Raw genomic sequence first — 16,450 nt, 5'->3', positions numbered from 1 at the left:
ACACCTTGTCTCTTGCCAGGGATTGATTATGAGCACACATTGAGTTATAACAACAGCTAAATTAATATTTGTTCTCTATTCATAGTTTGCAACGACATGAAGGGGGACGTCCTCTTCTTGATCGACAGCTCAGGTAGCATCAACAACCCAGACTTCCAGAAGATGAAGGTCTTCATGCAATCCATCATCAACAAATCTGACATAGGCCTGGATAAAGTGCACGTGGGCATCATACAGTTCAGCACCAGCCAACAGGTGATCTTCCCTCTCAACAAGCATAACGATAAGGAAGGCATGTTGCAGGATTTACAAACGATGCAACAGATAGGCGGGGGCACACATACCGGCAAAGCCCTGTCCTACACCTCGCAGTTCTTTGACCCACCGAAAGGAGGGCGCACTAATGTGAAGCAGTTCCTGATTGTCGTAACCGATGGTGAGGCACAGGATGAGGTCATGTCTCCTGCCAAGAAACTTCAAGACAAGGGTGTGATCATCTACGCTATTGGGGTGGTCAATGCCAACAATACACAGTTACTGGAGATCAGTGGCGCACAGGAGAGGGTCTACTCCGAGAGGGACTTTGATGCACTCAAGGCTTTGGATAGCCAACTGGCATTGGCAATCTGTGATCCGGAGAGAGGTGAGTGCACTTGGTTCATGAAACATTACTTAAAAGCAACAATGAGTTCACATTTCTTAGATTTTGACATTGATATTTTCCTCTCTCTTCTTCTCTTCCACCAGAGTGTGTGAGGACGGAGATCGCAGACATTATTTTCTTGGTGGACGGCTCCACCAGCATCAGCTCAGATAATTTTGACATAATGAAAAACTTCATGAAGTCCGTGGTCAATGAAACCTCTGTTGGGGAGAAGCAGACACGCTATGGTCTGATTGTCTTTTCAGACAACCCCGAGTCTAAATTCACACTCAACGAATACAAATCTAAGCGAGACGTCAATAGTGCCATCACAAAGCTTAGAGAGCCCAGTGGAGACACCTACACTGGAAAGGCACTCAAGTATTCCTTGGGTTATTTTGGTGCACAGTACGGCGGGCGAAAGGCCCTAAATGTTCCCCAGTGGTTGATGGTGATCACAGATGGTGAGGCTACTGACCCCTATAGCCTAGCTGGGCCAGCCAAGGAGCTACGGGACAATGGGATCATAGTCTATAGCATCGGAGTGGTTGGAGCAAATAAGCAAGAGCTTGAGCTCATGGCAGGGGACACGAATAAGGTTTTCTTTGTGGATGACTTCCATAAACTAGACACACTGCACAAAAATATTTCCTTTGAATTCTGCCAAACCAGCAAACCAGGTAAGACAGAATCCAACTGTAAAAACATCTAAGCTGAAAGTACAAAGCCTTGTAGCTTAAGCATTTTGAAATTAGATGGTTCAACATGATCTGACATCTTCTCTTCTCCTCTTAGTCTGTGAAAAAACGCAGGGGGATCTGGTCCTGTTGATTGACAGCTCAGGGAGCATCAGCACCACCGACTTCACTATCATGAAGAAGTTTGCCACAGACCTTGTTTCCAGCTTCAACATTGCAGAGCAGTCCTTCCGGGTGGGAGTCGCCCAGTTCAGCAGTGATCCTAAAAAGGAGTTCTTCTTGAATGAGTATTACACAGAAGCAGAGGTGAACAACCAGATAAACAATATGATGCAGATTAGGTACACAACGAACATCGGAAAGGCCCTGGACTACGTCCGTACAGAGTACTTCCAACCAGCTAGAGGGAGCCGTATCAATGCCAAGGTCTCTCAGAACCTGGTTGTGATCACTGACGGACGTTCAGATGATGATGTTGTTGATGCAGCAGAGAAGCTCAAGGCCATGAACATTGAGGTGTTTGCCATCGGTATCGGGAAAGACCACAAACCTGTTGAGCTTGGGCAAATCACTCTCAACCCGGAAAGGGTCTTCTCTGTGCAGGACTTTGCCAGCCTGGACAAGATCAAGAAGAAGGTGGTGGATACTATATGCTCCTCCAAGGTACCAGACACTCAAGCGGGTGAGTAAACCGTATGCACGTTTTATTTCCTCTGTCTCTCCTGACTCAATGTAAAATCCTCGTCAAAGAATGCTTGTTAGTGTTTGAAAAGGCTATTTTACATTGTCTCATATTATCCTTGAGTAAACCTAACACATAAAGCTTTTGAACTTGTTAAAGGGGTTCATTTGGATGATAAGTAATAATGAGTGTGTCTGTGTCCAATAGGCTGCACCATAGACATCGCCATGGGGTTCGATATTACACGCAGGGCCACCGCCCAGGGGCTCTTCGATGGCCAAGCCCAGCTGCAGGCCTTCCTGCCACAGATCATCCGCTATGTGTCCAACCTGAAGGGCCTGTGCTGCGTGGCGGGAGATGGTTCCATTGAGACTAACATTGGCTTCCGCGTGGTGGAGCAGGACGGAAAGGTTCTCTACGACTACAACTTCGAGAAGTACGATGAGAAAATTGTGGAGAAGGTTATGGCCCTGCAGACCTCCCAGACAACATACTTCAACTCCTTCCTCCTGCGCTCCTTCAGTGATAAGTTCCAGAAATCTAATGCTGGCGTGAAGGTGGGCCCAAACATTATGTCTCCTGTGTGGTAGATCACAGACTCCAAAAATGTTCATTTCATAACATATTTTGTTGGTTATTTCACATTGTAATAACAATGTCACAACTACTTTGTCCTTTAGGTGCTGGTGATCTTCTCAGACGGACTCGATGATGACGTGATGAAACTGGAGCAAGAGTCGGAACTTCTCCGCACTAAAGGTTAAAGAACCAGGGGAAACCCACCGCAACGAACAAATTTAAGAACATTCATGAGACAAAAATGAACATTAAAATCGGTTATACTTTTATCTCTGTCTTCCATGTCACATTTCAGGAAAAGGTATCAACGCCCTGCTTACAGTCGCCTTAGAAGGGGTCCAAAATGCCAACCTTCTTCAGATGGTGGAGTTTGGGCGAGGATTTGGCTACAAGCAGCCGCTCAACATTGGCATGCACAATTTGGGAAACACCCTGTTGACACAAATAGTAAGTGGTTCATCATTTTGTGACAACAGAATCAGAACAGCCCTTTTAGTTGTATCTCCCTGTGTTGTAGTAATACTGTATGTCACTTAGACTGGCTAAGACTCTTTGGGCTGACATGTAAGTCCTTTATGTCTCTATCTACAGTAATTCCATTTCCAGTCATATTCCCAGCTGTAGGGATAGAGAAGTATTTCTGATATGTCTGAGGATTTTGGGTCATACAGTACAATGACAAATGTTTCTGCTTTTTTAAACATCCATTGTTGAAGGATGTCAGAAATGACAGAAAGGAATTGTCAGTCAGGTTGGAAGCATCAAAACTAGAACTCTGGGGTCATGGGAAATGGGATATAGTACACCATGAAATAGAGTCGTCACTTGCTAGAAATGTACTTAGCAACAGGAGCCACTGGAGACAAGAAAAACAGAGCAGTGACGTGATTGGTTGTTTTTAGATTTGCTTTTGAGATGAGTGCCTCCAAAGGTGTCTCCAATTATGAGGGTATGTCAACAAATGACCTTTCTCTCTCCAGGACACAGTGGCTGAGAGGGAGTGCTGCAATGTGATGTGTAAGTGCACTGGACATGAGGGTATCCGTGGCAACAGAGGACGCCCAGGGACAAAGGTGAGGCCCTCTGAGCCTTCTTTATAAAATTATACAGTGTTTAAGATGTGACGTGACACAGTAATTTAACACTGTTAAAATACTGTAAAGAAGATGTGGGTCTATGTACTTCGTCAGTCCTCCCTTTGCCAGTTTCAGTTTCCTCATTTGTTTTTCGTTTCTCTCCTTACAGAGTCAGCCAGGACTGAAAGGACACCCTGGCTTCCCTGGCGAGGAGGGGGGAATTGTAAGTGTGTTTTCAGGGATGGAAGAATAATTCTCAGTGTGGTATTCAGGCATCTGACAAATCAAAACATATGAATTGTGGATGGTGGGCAAGGTCTACAAGTGAGTTTAATAACCTGTGACCTTTGACCTTAAAACCAATGACCCTTGTCCTCGCTCTCTGATTTGCCACAGGGCGAGAGAGGTCCACCAGGTCCCACTGGCCCACAGGGACTACAGGGCTGTTCTGGGAGAAGAGGCCTCAAGGTGAGCAGATGGACTACTGACTAACCAAAAATCTATGTTCATAGACCGTCTGGTCTGGAATGTTTCCCATTAGATGTCTTCCCGACATCTGCTTTTAGATCACCTTTTACCATGACCCTGGGGCAGTTACCTGTCCAAAATAATCCCATCTAATCTGATCTCTGAACCATGACCCTGGGGCAGTTACCTGTCCAAAATAATCCCATCTAATCTGATCTCTGAATCATGATGCGCTGGAGTTACCTGTCTAAAATAATCCCATCTAATCTGATCTCTGAACCATGACCCTGGGGCAGTTACCTGTCTAAAATAATCCCATCTAATCTGATCTCTGAACCATGACCCTGGGGCAGTTACCTGTCTAAAATAATCCCATCTAATCTGATCTCTGAACCATGACACGCTGGAGTTACCTGTCTTAAATAATCCCATCTGATCTGATCTCTGAACCATGACGCGCTGGAGTTACCAGTCTAAAATAATCCCATCTGATCTCTGAACCATGATGCGCTGGAGTTACCAGTCTAAAATAATCCCATCTGATCTCTGAACCATGATGCGCTGGAGTTACCAGTCTAAAATAATCCCATTTGATGTCTGAACCATGATGCGCTGGAGTTACCGGTTTAAAATAATCCCATCTGATCTCTGAACCATGATGCGCTGGAGTTACCAGTCTAAAATAATCCCATCTGATCTCTGTTTTTTTACAGGGCTCAAGAGCCTACAGAGGGGACAGGGTAAGTGTATGAAGCTGTTGATACCACGTTCACACAGCTAAATGTAGTGTACAGTAGAAACCTTTCTATGTGCAGTATACTAGGTATTTTGTCTTAACCGATGGAAAACCAGGTTTACCATGGTGCTTTCTTTTTTTCATTGTGTGGATGTAAACATTGTGTGGATGTGTTGTGAATCAGTGTGCACATTACCATGGCAGGGTGATGATGGAGACCATGGCCTTGATGGGGTTGATGGTGAACAGGGTCTGATTGGAACAGCTGGAGCTGCAGGAGAGAGAGGAAACCCAGGAAGACCAGTAAACACAATTTCTCATATTCTACATATATTTCCCCAATATACTACTCCTAGGTCACTGATATACTACTTCTATGTCATTAATACGCTACTCCTATGTCACCAATATCCTACTCCTGTCACTAATATACTACTCCTATGTCACCAGTATACTACTCCTATGTCACCAGTATACTACTCCTATGTCACCAGTATACTACTCCTATGTCACTAATTTCGTTCTCCTATGTCACCAATATACTACTTCCATGTCACCAATATAGTACTCCTTTGTCAGCAGTTTACTTCTCCTATATCACTAATATCGTTCTCATATGTCACCAATATACTACTCCTACATCACCAGTATACTACTCCTATGTCACTAATGTCATTCTCCTGTCACCAATATACTTCTCCTATGTCCCCAATATCCTACTCTTACTCGATTCTCTTCTCTAATGTCTAACCTATTGATGGTGGGTTCCCTTGCAGGGCAACAGCGGCCTCATAGGAGAGCCAGGAGTGAAGGGGCAGCGTGGACTTAGAGGTGACCCTGTAAGTCACATAAACTATGGACGCCATTTAACAGTGCAAATGATTTACGATGGTTCAGGGACCAGTATCTGCTGGTTTTAGGTTTTCCTTTCAATTAAGATCTAGATAACCAGAGGAGGGCAGTTCCTCACTAATTAGTGACCTTAATTCATCAATCAGGTACAAGGGAGGAGCAAAAACCCACAGAGACTCGGAACGAGTTTGGAATGAGTTTGACAGTTGTGGTTTAGACTGTAACAAATGCTGTGTTTCTATATCTTATTTTCGAACTGCTACTAAAAGTTAGCCTCTGGTCTTTTAGGGAGACTCTGGAGTGGACAGCATTGTCGCGGGTCCCAAAGGAGGAAGGGGAAACCCAGGACTACCGGTATGTAGCTTGTAGTTGGCCACTGTCAATGTACTGATCTAAGAATCACAATCGCTTATTCACCAAGTTAATTTGCAAGTACCAGATCATTTTGACTGGCTCTTTCTAGTGAGTAAAGCAGGATTCCCTTACCTTCCTGGAGGGTGACAACACTGCTGTTATTCTCATCCTCTCTCTCCCTCAAAAACAATTTTTTTCTCGTCTCCCTTTCCACACCGACAGGGAAACCCAGGAGAAGAGGGCAGTCGAGCAGAAAGTGGAATCGTTGGAAACCCAGTGAGCGAAGTTTCATTTCTGCTAAGCTGTCCTTGTCCTGTTATACTGATGTTGTCTCACCTTTTTGGTCAATTGTCAAGTGATGATTATGTCCTGTGTCCTGCTTTGTAGGGTCCTCAAGGAAGAAGAGGTCTCCCTGGTCCAAATGTACAGTAGGCAGCATTATCAACAAAGCTACATCATGAATAACAGTCCCTAGGATTACTATCTATATTTACTGTATGTACCCATTACTGTGTTCTTTGTGTGTTTTGTGTGTATGTTTGCCTGTGTGTGTGTGTGTCTAGGGAACACCAGGGGATCCAGGAGATGTAGGCCTCCAAGGAATTCCTGGCCCTTCTGGACCACAGGTAAGTAATATATACCCATTCCCCTCATCCACAAATCCACAGTAATGCTACTACTGATGTACTTCTGTTGCATTTGGAACAGTCCACCAATACCTCAGATACTGCTGCTGAACATGTTTCTCTCCTGTGTGCACAGGGTATAAGAGGAGACTTGGGCCAGCCCGGACCCAGGGGCCTGCAGGGTTTACCTGGACCTCAGGTCACTTTTCTTACCTTTCTACTTCCATCCCATCTGACCACATTGAGGATGCCTGATACATAAATCCTACTGTTATGTGATGTTGACATGTAATGATGGCGTATGAATGGCTTTTCCCTCAGGGCACACCTGGAACTATGGGTGGCAAAGGATCAACAGGAAGACGAGGGATGAATGGACAGAAGGTGCATTGCCTTTGTTAGCAATTTATGTTATTCTTCAATAACACAAACTACAAAGCAAATCAGGGGGAGAAAAATAGGTTTATTTGAGAAGGATAAATCAAGATGTTATGCTGGGAGGTAGATGTTCAGATGTTCAGTCTCCCCTGTCTTCAGCTTTTCCCCACTGAACAAAGGAACAAGATGCCATTTATAACCCCCATCCTAGTTTAGGGTTGACCAATCAGAAGTCCTTGCAGTACAACTTGGCCAATGGCCAAATAAATAGTATCCTGCCCCAGACTCCATGTACAGAACGTAGCACACGTCACTCTGAGTTCAGGATTGACATTCGACAGATTCTAAACAGATGTTCAACTGAAACCCGACTCCTATTTATAATTCCCTATTAACCATTAAGACTTTTAGTACGCTCGTCCTCTCAAACCCTCAAACTCTCTGCATTGTGTATTTATATTCAACATATTCCATTACCTTTGACCTACAGTTATGTAATACATTACAAGACAAAACACTGGCCATCTTGGTAGGACAATTTGTTACCAGGCCTGCAGAGCAACTGAAACATATTACATATAGACACATAAAGAGTATACATTTAAAAATGCCTGTAAAATAATGTTTTATTGCCCTTCTTCCAACCCAATACTGTGTGGTTTCCTCACAGGGCCAACCTGGGGACCTCGGAGTCAACGGAGCCCTTGGAACACTTGGGCCAAGAGGGATGCCGGTAAGGTGTTGCCTTGTCATTACACACTTCACCTGCATGCACACACACATGCTGTACACACACTGCAAGACTGTATGTGTTTGTAAGGTCATGTAAGAATGGATGTGATGGTGTTTTCTTTAATACAGGGTCTTGATGGCAGTGACGGCCATGGGCCTCCCGGACCCCAGGGAATGAAGGTAAGGTACACTTACTCAGTACTCAGATCAACAGCTGCTGTCCATAGACATCATAGTAGTTGATGAGGTTTTCCCCTTTGGAAAATATTGTTCATGTACTTAGTAGATTATAAAATAAAATGTCTCTTTTCATCTAAATGATGGTCGACTGACCGAAAGCTCAGCTAAATGAAATAAATGTGCATCTGACTGGAAGTGTTCAGACTTTTTCCTACTTCTCTAGTGTCGTTTTATTCCTCCAGCACCTTCACTAATCAGATCTGGTTGTGTGCTAGATTCTGCCTATTATCTTTTCATTCAAATGAAAGGATTTTAATATACAGTAGATTTGTATTCCAGACATGCTTGATGGACACTAATAAATGATTCCTTGTGTTTTGTGATTACTTTAAAGGGAGAGCCTGGTTTCCATGGTTACCCTGGATTACAGGTCAGTTATTGATATAAAATCTCCCCTTTCAGAATGGATGAGAGAACAAGGCTGGAATCCAATCATGGCACATTACATTCTGAAGCTCACAAAAGGTAAACAATCCCCTTTTCCTGTTTGTCATCTTCAGGGTGAAAGTGGTGATTTTGGAGTCAAAGGAGGTCCAGGCCCCAAAGGAAACCGAGGCAGAGGGGTGAGACTCACACACACTATCGCCAGGAGACCCCAGAGCGTCCTGTTGCACATGCATTGCTGCAACTGTTAAGTCAATACCGTTACATTTTTAGTGCCCAGTCACACTTTTATTTGGATAATCCCAGTGTACAAAACATTGACACCTGCTTTTTCCGTGACATAGACTGACCAGGTGAATCCAGGCGAAAGCTATGATCCCATATTGATGTCACTTGTTAAATCCACTTCAATCAGTGAAAATGAAGGGGAGGAGACAGGTTGAAGAAGGATTTTTAAGCCTTGAGACATGGATTGTGCATGTGTGCCATTCAGATGGTGAATGGGCAAGACAAAAGATGTAATTGCCTTTGGACAGGGTATGGTAGTATGTGCTAGGTGCACCGGTTTGTGTCAAGAACTGCAATGCTGCTGGGGTTTTCAAGCTCAACAGTTTTCTGGACCAAGAATGGTCCACTTCTCAAAGGACATCCAGCCTACTTGACACAACTGAGGGAAGCATTGGAGTCAGCATGGGCCAGCATCCCTGTGGAACGCTTTGGAGACCTTGTAGTGTCCATGCCCCGACGAATGGAGGCTGTTCTGAGGGAGAAAGGGGGTGCAACTCAATAGTAGCAAGCTGTCCTTAATGTTTTGTACACTCAGTGTAGATGCTCTACAGATGGTCATACTATTAACAAACTATCTGTTGATAAGCAACTGCTTGTTAAGGTTACAGTTAGGGATAGGGTTAGGTTTTTATTTAGGGTTAGTTTTAGAATTAGGGTTAGGGTTAGTTTTAGCGTAAGGGTTAGGGTTAGGGTTAGTTTTAGCGTAAGGGTTAGTTTTAGAGTAAGGGTTAGGGTTAGGGTTAGTTTTAGCGTAAGGGTTAGTTTTAGAGTAAGGGTTAGGGTTAGGGTTAGTTTTAGCGTAAGGGTAAGGGTTAGTTTTAGAATAAGGGTTAGGGTTAGGGTTAGTTTTAGCGTAAGGGTTAGTTTTAGCGTAAGGGTTAGTTTTAGCGTAAGGGTTAGTTTTAGCGTAAGGGTTAGTTTTAGCGTAAGGGTTAGAGTTAGTTTTAGCGTAAGGGTTAGAGTTAGTTTTAGCGTAAGGGTTAGGGTTAGTTTTAGCGTAAGGGTTAGGGTTAGTTTTAGCGTAAGGGTTAGGGTTAGTTTTAGCGTAAGGGTTAGGGTTAGTTTTAGCGTAAGGGTTAGTTTTAGCGTAAGGGTTAGGGTTAGTTTTAGCGTAAGGGTTAGTGTTAGTTTTAGCGTAAGGGTTAGGGTTAGTTTTAGCGTAAGGGTTAGGGATAGTTCAAACTTGAAACCTTGTGATATTCGCTTGTGCCACAGGTACTAATATGTGTTGACATGTATAAAATCTTCTGTTAAAATGGCCATATGTTACGATGTAATTGAACCAGGGGAACTCGGGCAGATCGGGTGAGTCAGGAGATCCCGGATCCATTGGACCACCGGGACACATTGTTAGTATTTCATTTGCGTTTTTGGATCTTTTAAAGGAACTTTACAAATCTCATGTATTAGTTGTTTTATTATTGTTATTTGTTTCAAGTGAATAATAATAATAGTTGTAGTTTTGGTTTTACAGTAGAAGTATTGGTAAGATATTCACTGTTTCCATGTGGATTTCTGACTAATTCTCTATTTCTATCTAGGGCTCTAGAGGCAGACCAGGAGAGAGAGCCATGTCTGTATGTGTATTCTGTCTGATTTTGTCCCAATTTAACTCGAAAACATTTTATGTAGAGAATCTTGAGAGCTATTTAACATGTTATTTTATTTGTCTCCCTAGGAATGCCAGCTGACCACCTATATCCGTGATAACTGTGGTAAGCTCTTGGTATTCCTACTCTATATTTTTTGTAAGAAAAGATCCGCTGTGTCAATTGCTTTATTGCTGGTAAGGTCATGTTTTCATAAGCAAAGATGAATTCATTCCTAATTTTGTCTCTATGATATTTTTCTCCCCCAAACAGCATGCTCTCAAGGTATGTCTCCATTAACCCTTCATCGTCCAAATAAATGTATGTACTTGACTGAAGATTCTGGTGTAATCAAACCAGAACTCTTGGCAAAGTGATGTTATGAATGGGTGTCATTAAAAATACCATTGCCCCCCTCTCCCCTACTCGCTCTCTGTACCTCTCTCCCTCTCCCCTTCTCTCTCTCTGTACCTCTCTCTCTCTCCCCTTCTCTCTCTGTGTACCCCTCTCCCCCTCTCTCTCTCTGTCCGTCTCTCCCTTCCTCTCTCCTTCTCGCTCGCTCTCTGTCTGTCTTTCCCTTCCTCTCCCCTTCTCTCTTTCTGTACCTCTCTCCCTTGCTCTCCCCTTCTCTCTCTCTGTACCTCTCTCCATGCCTCTCCCCTTCTCTCTCTCTGTACCTCTCTCCATGCCTCTCACTCTATCCCCCAGGCCAGGCAGCGTGCCCAGCCTACCCCACAGAGATGGTCTTTGCTCTGGATATGTCACAGGATGTGGAGCCTGCCACGTTTGAGAGGATGCGCTCCGCTCTCCTCTCCATATTGGATGACGTTGCCATCGCCGAGAGCAACTGCCCGACGGGTGCACGTGTTGCCGTGGTATCCTATAGTGCCAACACCAAGTACCTGATCCGATTCCAGGACTACCAACGCAAGCCGGAGTTGTTGGAGGCCATCCAAAACATTGCATTGGAACGAACGTCCAACCAGCGCCATCTTGGGGAGGCCATGCGCTTTGTGGGGCGCCATGTCTTCAAGCGAACCCGTAAAGCGTTGACGATGAGGAAGGTGGCAGTGTTCTTCACCAACGGGCCCTCTGTGGACAGCGCTGCCATCGTCACGGCCGCCATGGAGTTCAAGGCCCTGAACATCGCTCCTGCTGTCATTGCCATGAAGAACTCCCCCGATGTTCAACGGGCTTTTGAGGTACAATTGCAAACAGATGCTTTCTGGGAAGGGATAGTGAACAGGGCAGCGGAAAGGCTGGTGAATTGAAATGCAGCCCATGTGTGTTTTTGTTTTGTTGTGGCGCAGGCTGATGACACGGGTAGCTTCATCCTTGTTCGGCTGGTGGATAGGTCACAGGACCAAAATGCTGTGCTGACAAGAATCAAAAATTGCGTCATCTGCTACGGTAAGCACACAGGGACATAATAAAATATAGTCTTATTTGGTATCAATGTACAAATATTCCCCTTGGGCATAAATAATTTTCTACTACTACTACACTATTACTGAAGCTACTGTACTACTAATACACGACTACTGATGCTACTGTACTACTACTACTACTACTACTACTACTACACTATTACTGAAGCTACTGTACTACTAATACACTACTACTGATGCTACTGTACTACTACTACTACACTACTAATGATGCTACTGTACTACTACTACTACATTACTACTACTGATGCTACTGTACTACACTACTACTACTACTAATACACTACTACTGATGCTACTGTACTACTACTACTACTACTACTACACTACTAATGATGCTACTGTACTACACTACTACTACACTACTAATGATGCTACTGTACTACTACATTACTACTACTACTACTACTACTGATGATACTGTACTACACTACAACTACTACTACTAATACACTACTACTACTACTACTGATGCTACTGTACTACTACTACTACTACTGATGCTGCTACTGTACTCTTCCTCCTACTACTACTACTGATTCTACTGTACTACTACTGATGCTACTGTACTACTACTACTGATGCTACTGTAATACTACTAATACTACTACTGCTACCACTGATGCTACTGTACTATGACAGTACTACTACTGATTCTACTGTACTACTACAATACTACTACTGATTCTACTGTACTACTACATTACTAATACTGATGCTACTATACTACTACTACTACTACTGATGCTACTGTACTACTACTAATACTACTACTGATGCTAGTGTACTACTACAGTACTACTACTACTACTACTACTGATTCTACTGTACTTCTACAGTACTACTACTGATTCTACTGTTCTACTACTGATGCTACTGTACTACTACTACTGATGCTACTGTATTACTACTGATGCTACTGTACTACTCCTCATACTACTACTGATGCTACTGCACTACTAATACTATTACTACTACAGTACTACTGATGCTACTGTACTACTATTACTGATGCTACTGTACTACTGCTACTGTACTACTACTGTACTACTACTACTGATGCTACTGCACTACTACTGTACTACTACTGATGCTACTGTACTGCTACTGTACTACTACTGTACTACTACTACTGCTACTGTACTACTACTGCTACTGTACTACCACTGTACTACTACTACTGATGCTACTGCACTGCTACTCTACTACTACTACTGAGGCCACTGTACTACTACTGATGCCACTGTACTACTACTGATGCTAATGTACTACTACTACTACTACTGCACTACTACTACTACTGTACTACTACTACTGATGCTACTGCACTACTACAGTATGACTATTACTGAGGCTACTGTACTACTACTACTGATGCTACTGTACTACTACTGCTACTGTACTACTACTACTGATGCTACTCTACTACTATTATCTCTAAGCTCTGGTTCTTTGTGTCCATCAGACCACTGTAAACCAGCCCAGGGGTGTGATTTTACTGATGCTCAGCGGCCCCTGGTGGTGGATATGGACCTGACCCTGGTGGTGGACGGTTCAAGGGAGATCCGGGCCGATCAATACGCTGGCGTCCAGGAGCTTCTGGGCTCAGTGGTGAAGCAGGTAGCCTGGAGCCCCAAACCCAGCGTGGCTGACGGCCGGGCCAGAGTGGCCCTTCTCCAGACCAGTGGTTCTCTGCTCCCCCAGACTTCCCAGGCCGTCAAGGTAGAGTTTGACCTGCAGAAGTACCACAACCACATTGGTCTACAGACACACCTGAGGAGCATGCAGCAGCAGGGAGGAGTGTCGTCTCTGGGGCAGACCCTGGAGCACGCTCTGAGCAAGGTGTTCCTCAAGGCCACCAGGCCCAGGAAGAGTAGAGTGGTGCTGGCTGTGGTGGGGGCCGAGACAGCCCACTGGGACCAGGCCAAGCTGGCCTACATTTCCCAGAAGGCCAAGTGTCAGGGCGTTTCCCTGTTTGTGATCGCGGTGGGCGACCATTACAACAGCACACAGGTGGAGGAGTTGGCGAGCACGCCGTCAGAGCAGCACCTGCTCCATCTGTGGGACGTGAAGGAGTGGGAGAGAGGCTACGCACAGCGCTTCTTCAGAGCCTTCCTCAGGGTCCTCAGCAGTAAGGAACACTAGCATGCTTCTTCATCTGGTTGTCTCTTGAGGGAGAGATAATTATGCCAGAACACATCATACATTTTAACATTTGCATTTGTATTTATTAGGGATCCACATTAGCTGCTGCCAAGGCAGTGCTACTGTGTGTCCTAACTCTCTCACTTCTCCCTCACTATTTCAGAGGGAGGGAACAGCTACCCTCCTGCCCATCTCAAACTCAAGTGTGAGCTGATGCTGGGACAGGAACACGGACAGGGACAAGGACAGGCAGAGTGGGATGTGTGGAAAGAGGAAGAGGAGTACACAGATGAGGAGGAGTTCCTGGAGCACACTGGTGTATTTCCGACTCAGATAGCTCTTGACCAGGTTGAAACTATAGATGCCTTCTCCAGGGGAGATGGAGCCACTTCACCGCCCCGGCCACAGCCAAACTCTAATGGTAATCAGTAACCCCACATTTATAACAGAACTTCTATTTCTCTCTCTCTCACGTTCCCTCGTATCCCACTGCATGAGTAGTCTCAGTTTGCAACCTCATACTGCATGTCTTCCTCCCCGTTTACAAACCTGCTTGTTCTGCTTTTAGCCCACTGTAAGTTGGATGTGGACAGTGACACTAACTGCGGGGACTATGGCCAGCGATGGCACTTTAACAAAACGCTCTGTGCATGCTTGTCTTTTTGGTACGGCGGTTGTGACGCTAACGCCAACCGTTTTAGCACGGAAAACGAATGCTTTGAGACGTGTGGCACTTCCAGTAAGTCCCCCCAGCCCTCTACTGAACATCATGTGGAGGTCATAGATGTAGAGCTCTGTTAGCCACAACCTGAATTACAACGACTGTTGTGATGTATGTCAAATGCTGAATCACATAATGCTGCATGAGAGGAGAACACTAGTTGTTCTATTTGCATTCTCAAATCAGGAGGCTTTCAGTTGAGAGAATTCTAATGAGCTGAACCCTTAACATTAGTGACTGTAATATACCTTGTTTAAACAGTATGGCAATTGCAGGTTTGAAATGACAAAAGTTGTGATGCCATTTTTGTCAGTTGTCATGTTGTTTCATGTTGTCATGTTGTCATGTCAGCTGCGAGGTCATCATTCACAGCACTACGCCAGAGATTTTCTTCTAATATTATGTGTTCACAGATCACACAACCCTCCTGAGGACAGAGGAAAGTACAGTTCTTAACCAGGGTAAGGACCACATCTCTCTCTAATTTTGTATGCAATAATACATGTGAAAAGACAGCAGGCTCGGGTCTGTACAATAGTGTAAAAGGCATGAGTCTCAACCTTTGGCTTTGTCCTCTCCCCTCTCTCTTTCCTCTCCTCTCTCTCTTTCCTCTCCTCTCTCTCTTTCCTCTCCTCTCTCTCTCTTTCCTCTCCTCTCTCTCTCTTTCCTCTCCTCTCTCTCTCTTTCCTCTCCTCTCTCTCTCTTTCCTCTCCTCTCTCTCTCTTTCCTCTCCTCTCTCTCTCTTTCCTCTCCTCTCTCCCCTCTCTCTTTCCCCTCTCTCTTTCCTCTCCTCTCTCCCCTCTCTCTTTCCTCTCCTCTCTCCCCTCTCTCTTTCCTTTCCTCTCCCCTCTTTCCTTTCCTCTCCTCTCTTTCCTCTCCTCTCTCTTTCCTCTCTCTCTTTCCTCTCTCTCTTTCCTCTCTCTCTTTCCTCTCCCCTCTCTCTCTCCTCTCCTCTCCCCTCTCTCTTTCCTTTCCTCTCCCCTCTCTCTTTCCCCTCCTCTCTCTCTTTCCTCTCTCTCTTTCCTTCTCCTCTCTCTCTTTCCTCTCCTCTCTTTCCTCTCCCCTCTCTCTTTCCTCTCCTCTCTTTCCTCTCCCCTCTCTCTTTCCTCTCTCTCTTTCCTCTCCTCTCTCTCTTTCCTCTCCTCTCTCTCTTTCCTCTCCTCTCTCTCTTTCCTCTCCCCTCTCTCTTTCCTCTCTCTCTTTCCTCTCCTCTCTCTCTTTCCTCTCCTCTCTCTTTCCTTTCCTCTCTCTCTTTCCTCTCCCCTCTCTCTTTCCTTTCCTCTCCCCTCTCTCTTTCCTTTCCTCTCCTCTCTTTCCTTTCCTCTCCTCTCTCCCTTTCCTCTCCCCTCTCTCTTTCCTCTCCCCTCTCTCTTTTCTTTCCTCTCCCCTCTCTTTCCTTTCCTCTCCTCTCTCTTTCCTCTCTTTCCTCTCCTCTCTCTCTTTCCTCTCCCCTCTCTCTTTCCTTTCCTCTCCCCTCTCTCTTTCCTCTCCCCTCTCTCTTTCCTTTCCTCTCCCCTCTCTCTTTCCTTTCCTCTCCTCTCTTTCCTTTCCTCTCCCCTCTCTCTTTCCTTTCCTCTCCTCTCTTTCCTCTCCCCTCTCCCTTTCCTCTCCCCTCTCTCTTTCCTCTCCCCTCTCTCTTTTCTTTCCTCTCCCCTCTCTCTTTCCTTTCCTCTCCTCTCTCTTTCCTCTCCCCTCTCTTTCCTCTCTTTCCTCTCCTCTCTCTCTTTCCTCTCCCCTCTCTCTTTCCTTTCCTCTCCCCTCTCTCTCTTCTTTCCTCTCTTTCCTCTCCTCTCTCTCTTTCCTCTCCCCTC

General features: G+C 45.0%; 1 protein-coding gene across 1 annotated transcript in view; it reads left to right on the top strand.

Annotated features, from left to right (window-relative positions):
* LOC109877515 (collagen alpha-6(VI) chain-like) overlaps nucleotides 1-16,450 on the top strand; it is a 32,001-nt gene that overhangs the window by 13,185 nt on the left and 2,366 nt on the right. Inside the window, 31 exon segments of the mRNA XM_031836500.1 lie at nucleotides 86-643; nucleotides 748-1,323; nucleotides 1,439-2,023; nucleotides 2,231-2,580; nucleotides 2,704-2,782; nucleotides 2,898-3,049; nucleotides 3,583-3,675; nucleotides 3,848-3,901; nucleotides 4,075-4,146; nucleotides 4,860-4,886; nucleotides 5,087-5,185; nucleotides 5,659-5,721; nucleotides 6,023-6,088; nucleotides 6,311-6,364; nucleotides 6,476-6,511; nucleotides 6,652-6,714; nucleotides 6,851-6,913; nucleotides 7,036-7,098; nucleotides 7,763-7,825; nucleotides 7,954-8,004; nucleotides 8,399-8,434; nucleotides 8,565-8,627; nucleotides 10,023-10,085; nucleotides 10,278-10,313; nucleotides 10,415-10,451; nucleotides 10,599-10,610; nucleotides 11,034-11,527; nucleotides 11,636-11,735; nucleotides 13,239-13,904; nucleotides 14,082-14,339; nucleotides 15,053-15,100. Coding sequence (XP_031692360.1) covers nucleotides 86-643; nucleotides 748-1,323; nucleotides 1,439-2,023; nucleotides 2,231-2,580; nucleotides 2,704-2,782; nucleotides 2,898-3,049; nucleotides 3,583-3,675; nucleotides 3,848-3,901; nucleotides 4,075-4,146; nucleotides 4,860-4,886; nucleotides 5,087-5,185; nucleotides 5,659-5,721; nucleotides 6,023-6,088; nucleotides 6,311-6,364; nucleotides 6,476-6,511; nucleotides 6,652-6,714; nucleotides 6,851-6,913; nucleotides 7,036-7,098; nucleotides 7,763-7,825; nucleotides 7,954-8,004; nucleotides 8,399-8,434; nucleotides 8,565-8,627; nucleotides 10,023-10,085; nucleotides 10,278-10,313; nucleotides 10,415-10,451; nucleotides 10,599-10,610; nucleotides 11,034-11,527; nucleotides 11,636-11,735; nucleotides 13,239-13,904; nucleotides 14,082-14,339; nucleotides 15,053-15,100 — 4,980 coding nt within the window.

The sequence above is a fragment of the Oncorhynchus kisutch genome, linkage group LG2 (genome assembly GCF_002021735.2).
Source record: "Oncorhynchus kisutch isolate 150728-3 linkage group LG2, Okis_V2, whole genome shotgun sequence".
Taxonomy (NCBI): Eukaryota; Metazoa; Chordata; class Actinopteri; order Salmoniformes; family Salmonidae; genus Oncorhynchus; species Oncorhynchus kisutch.
The sequence above is the reverse complement of the archived record's forward strand: the minus strand, read 5'-3'. Positions and strand labels throughout refer to the sequence as shown.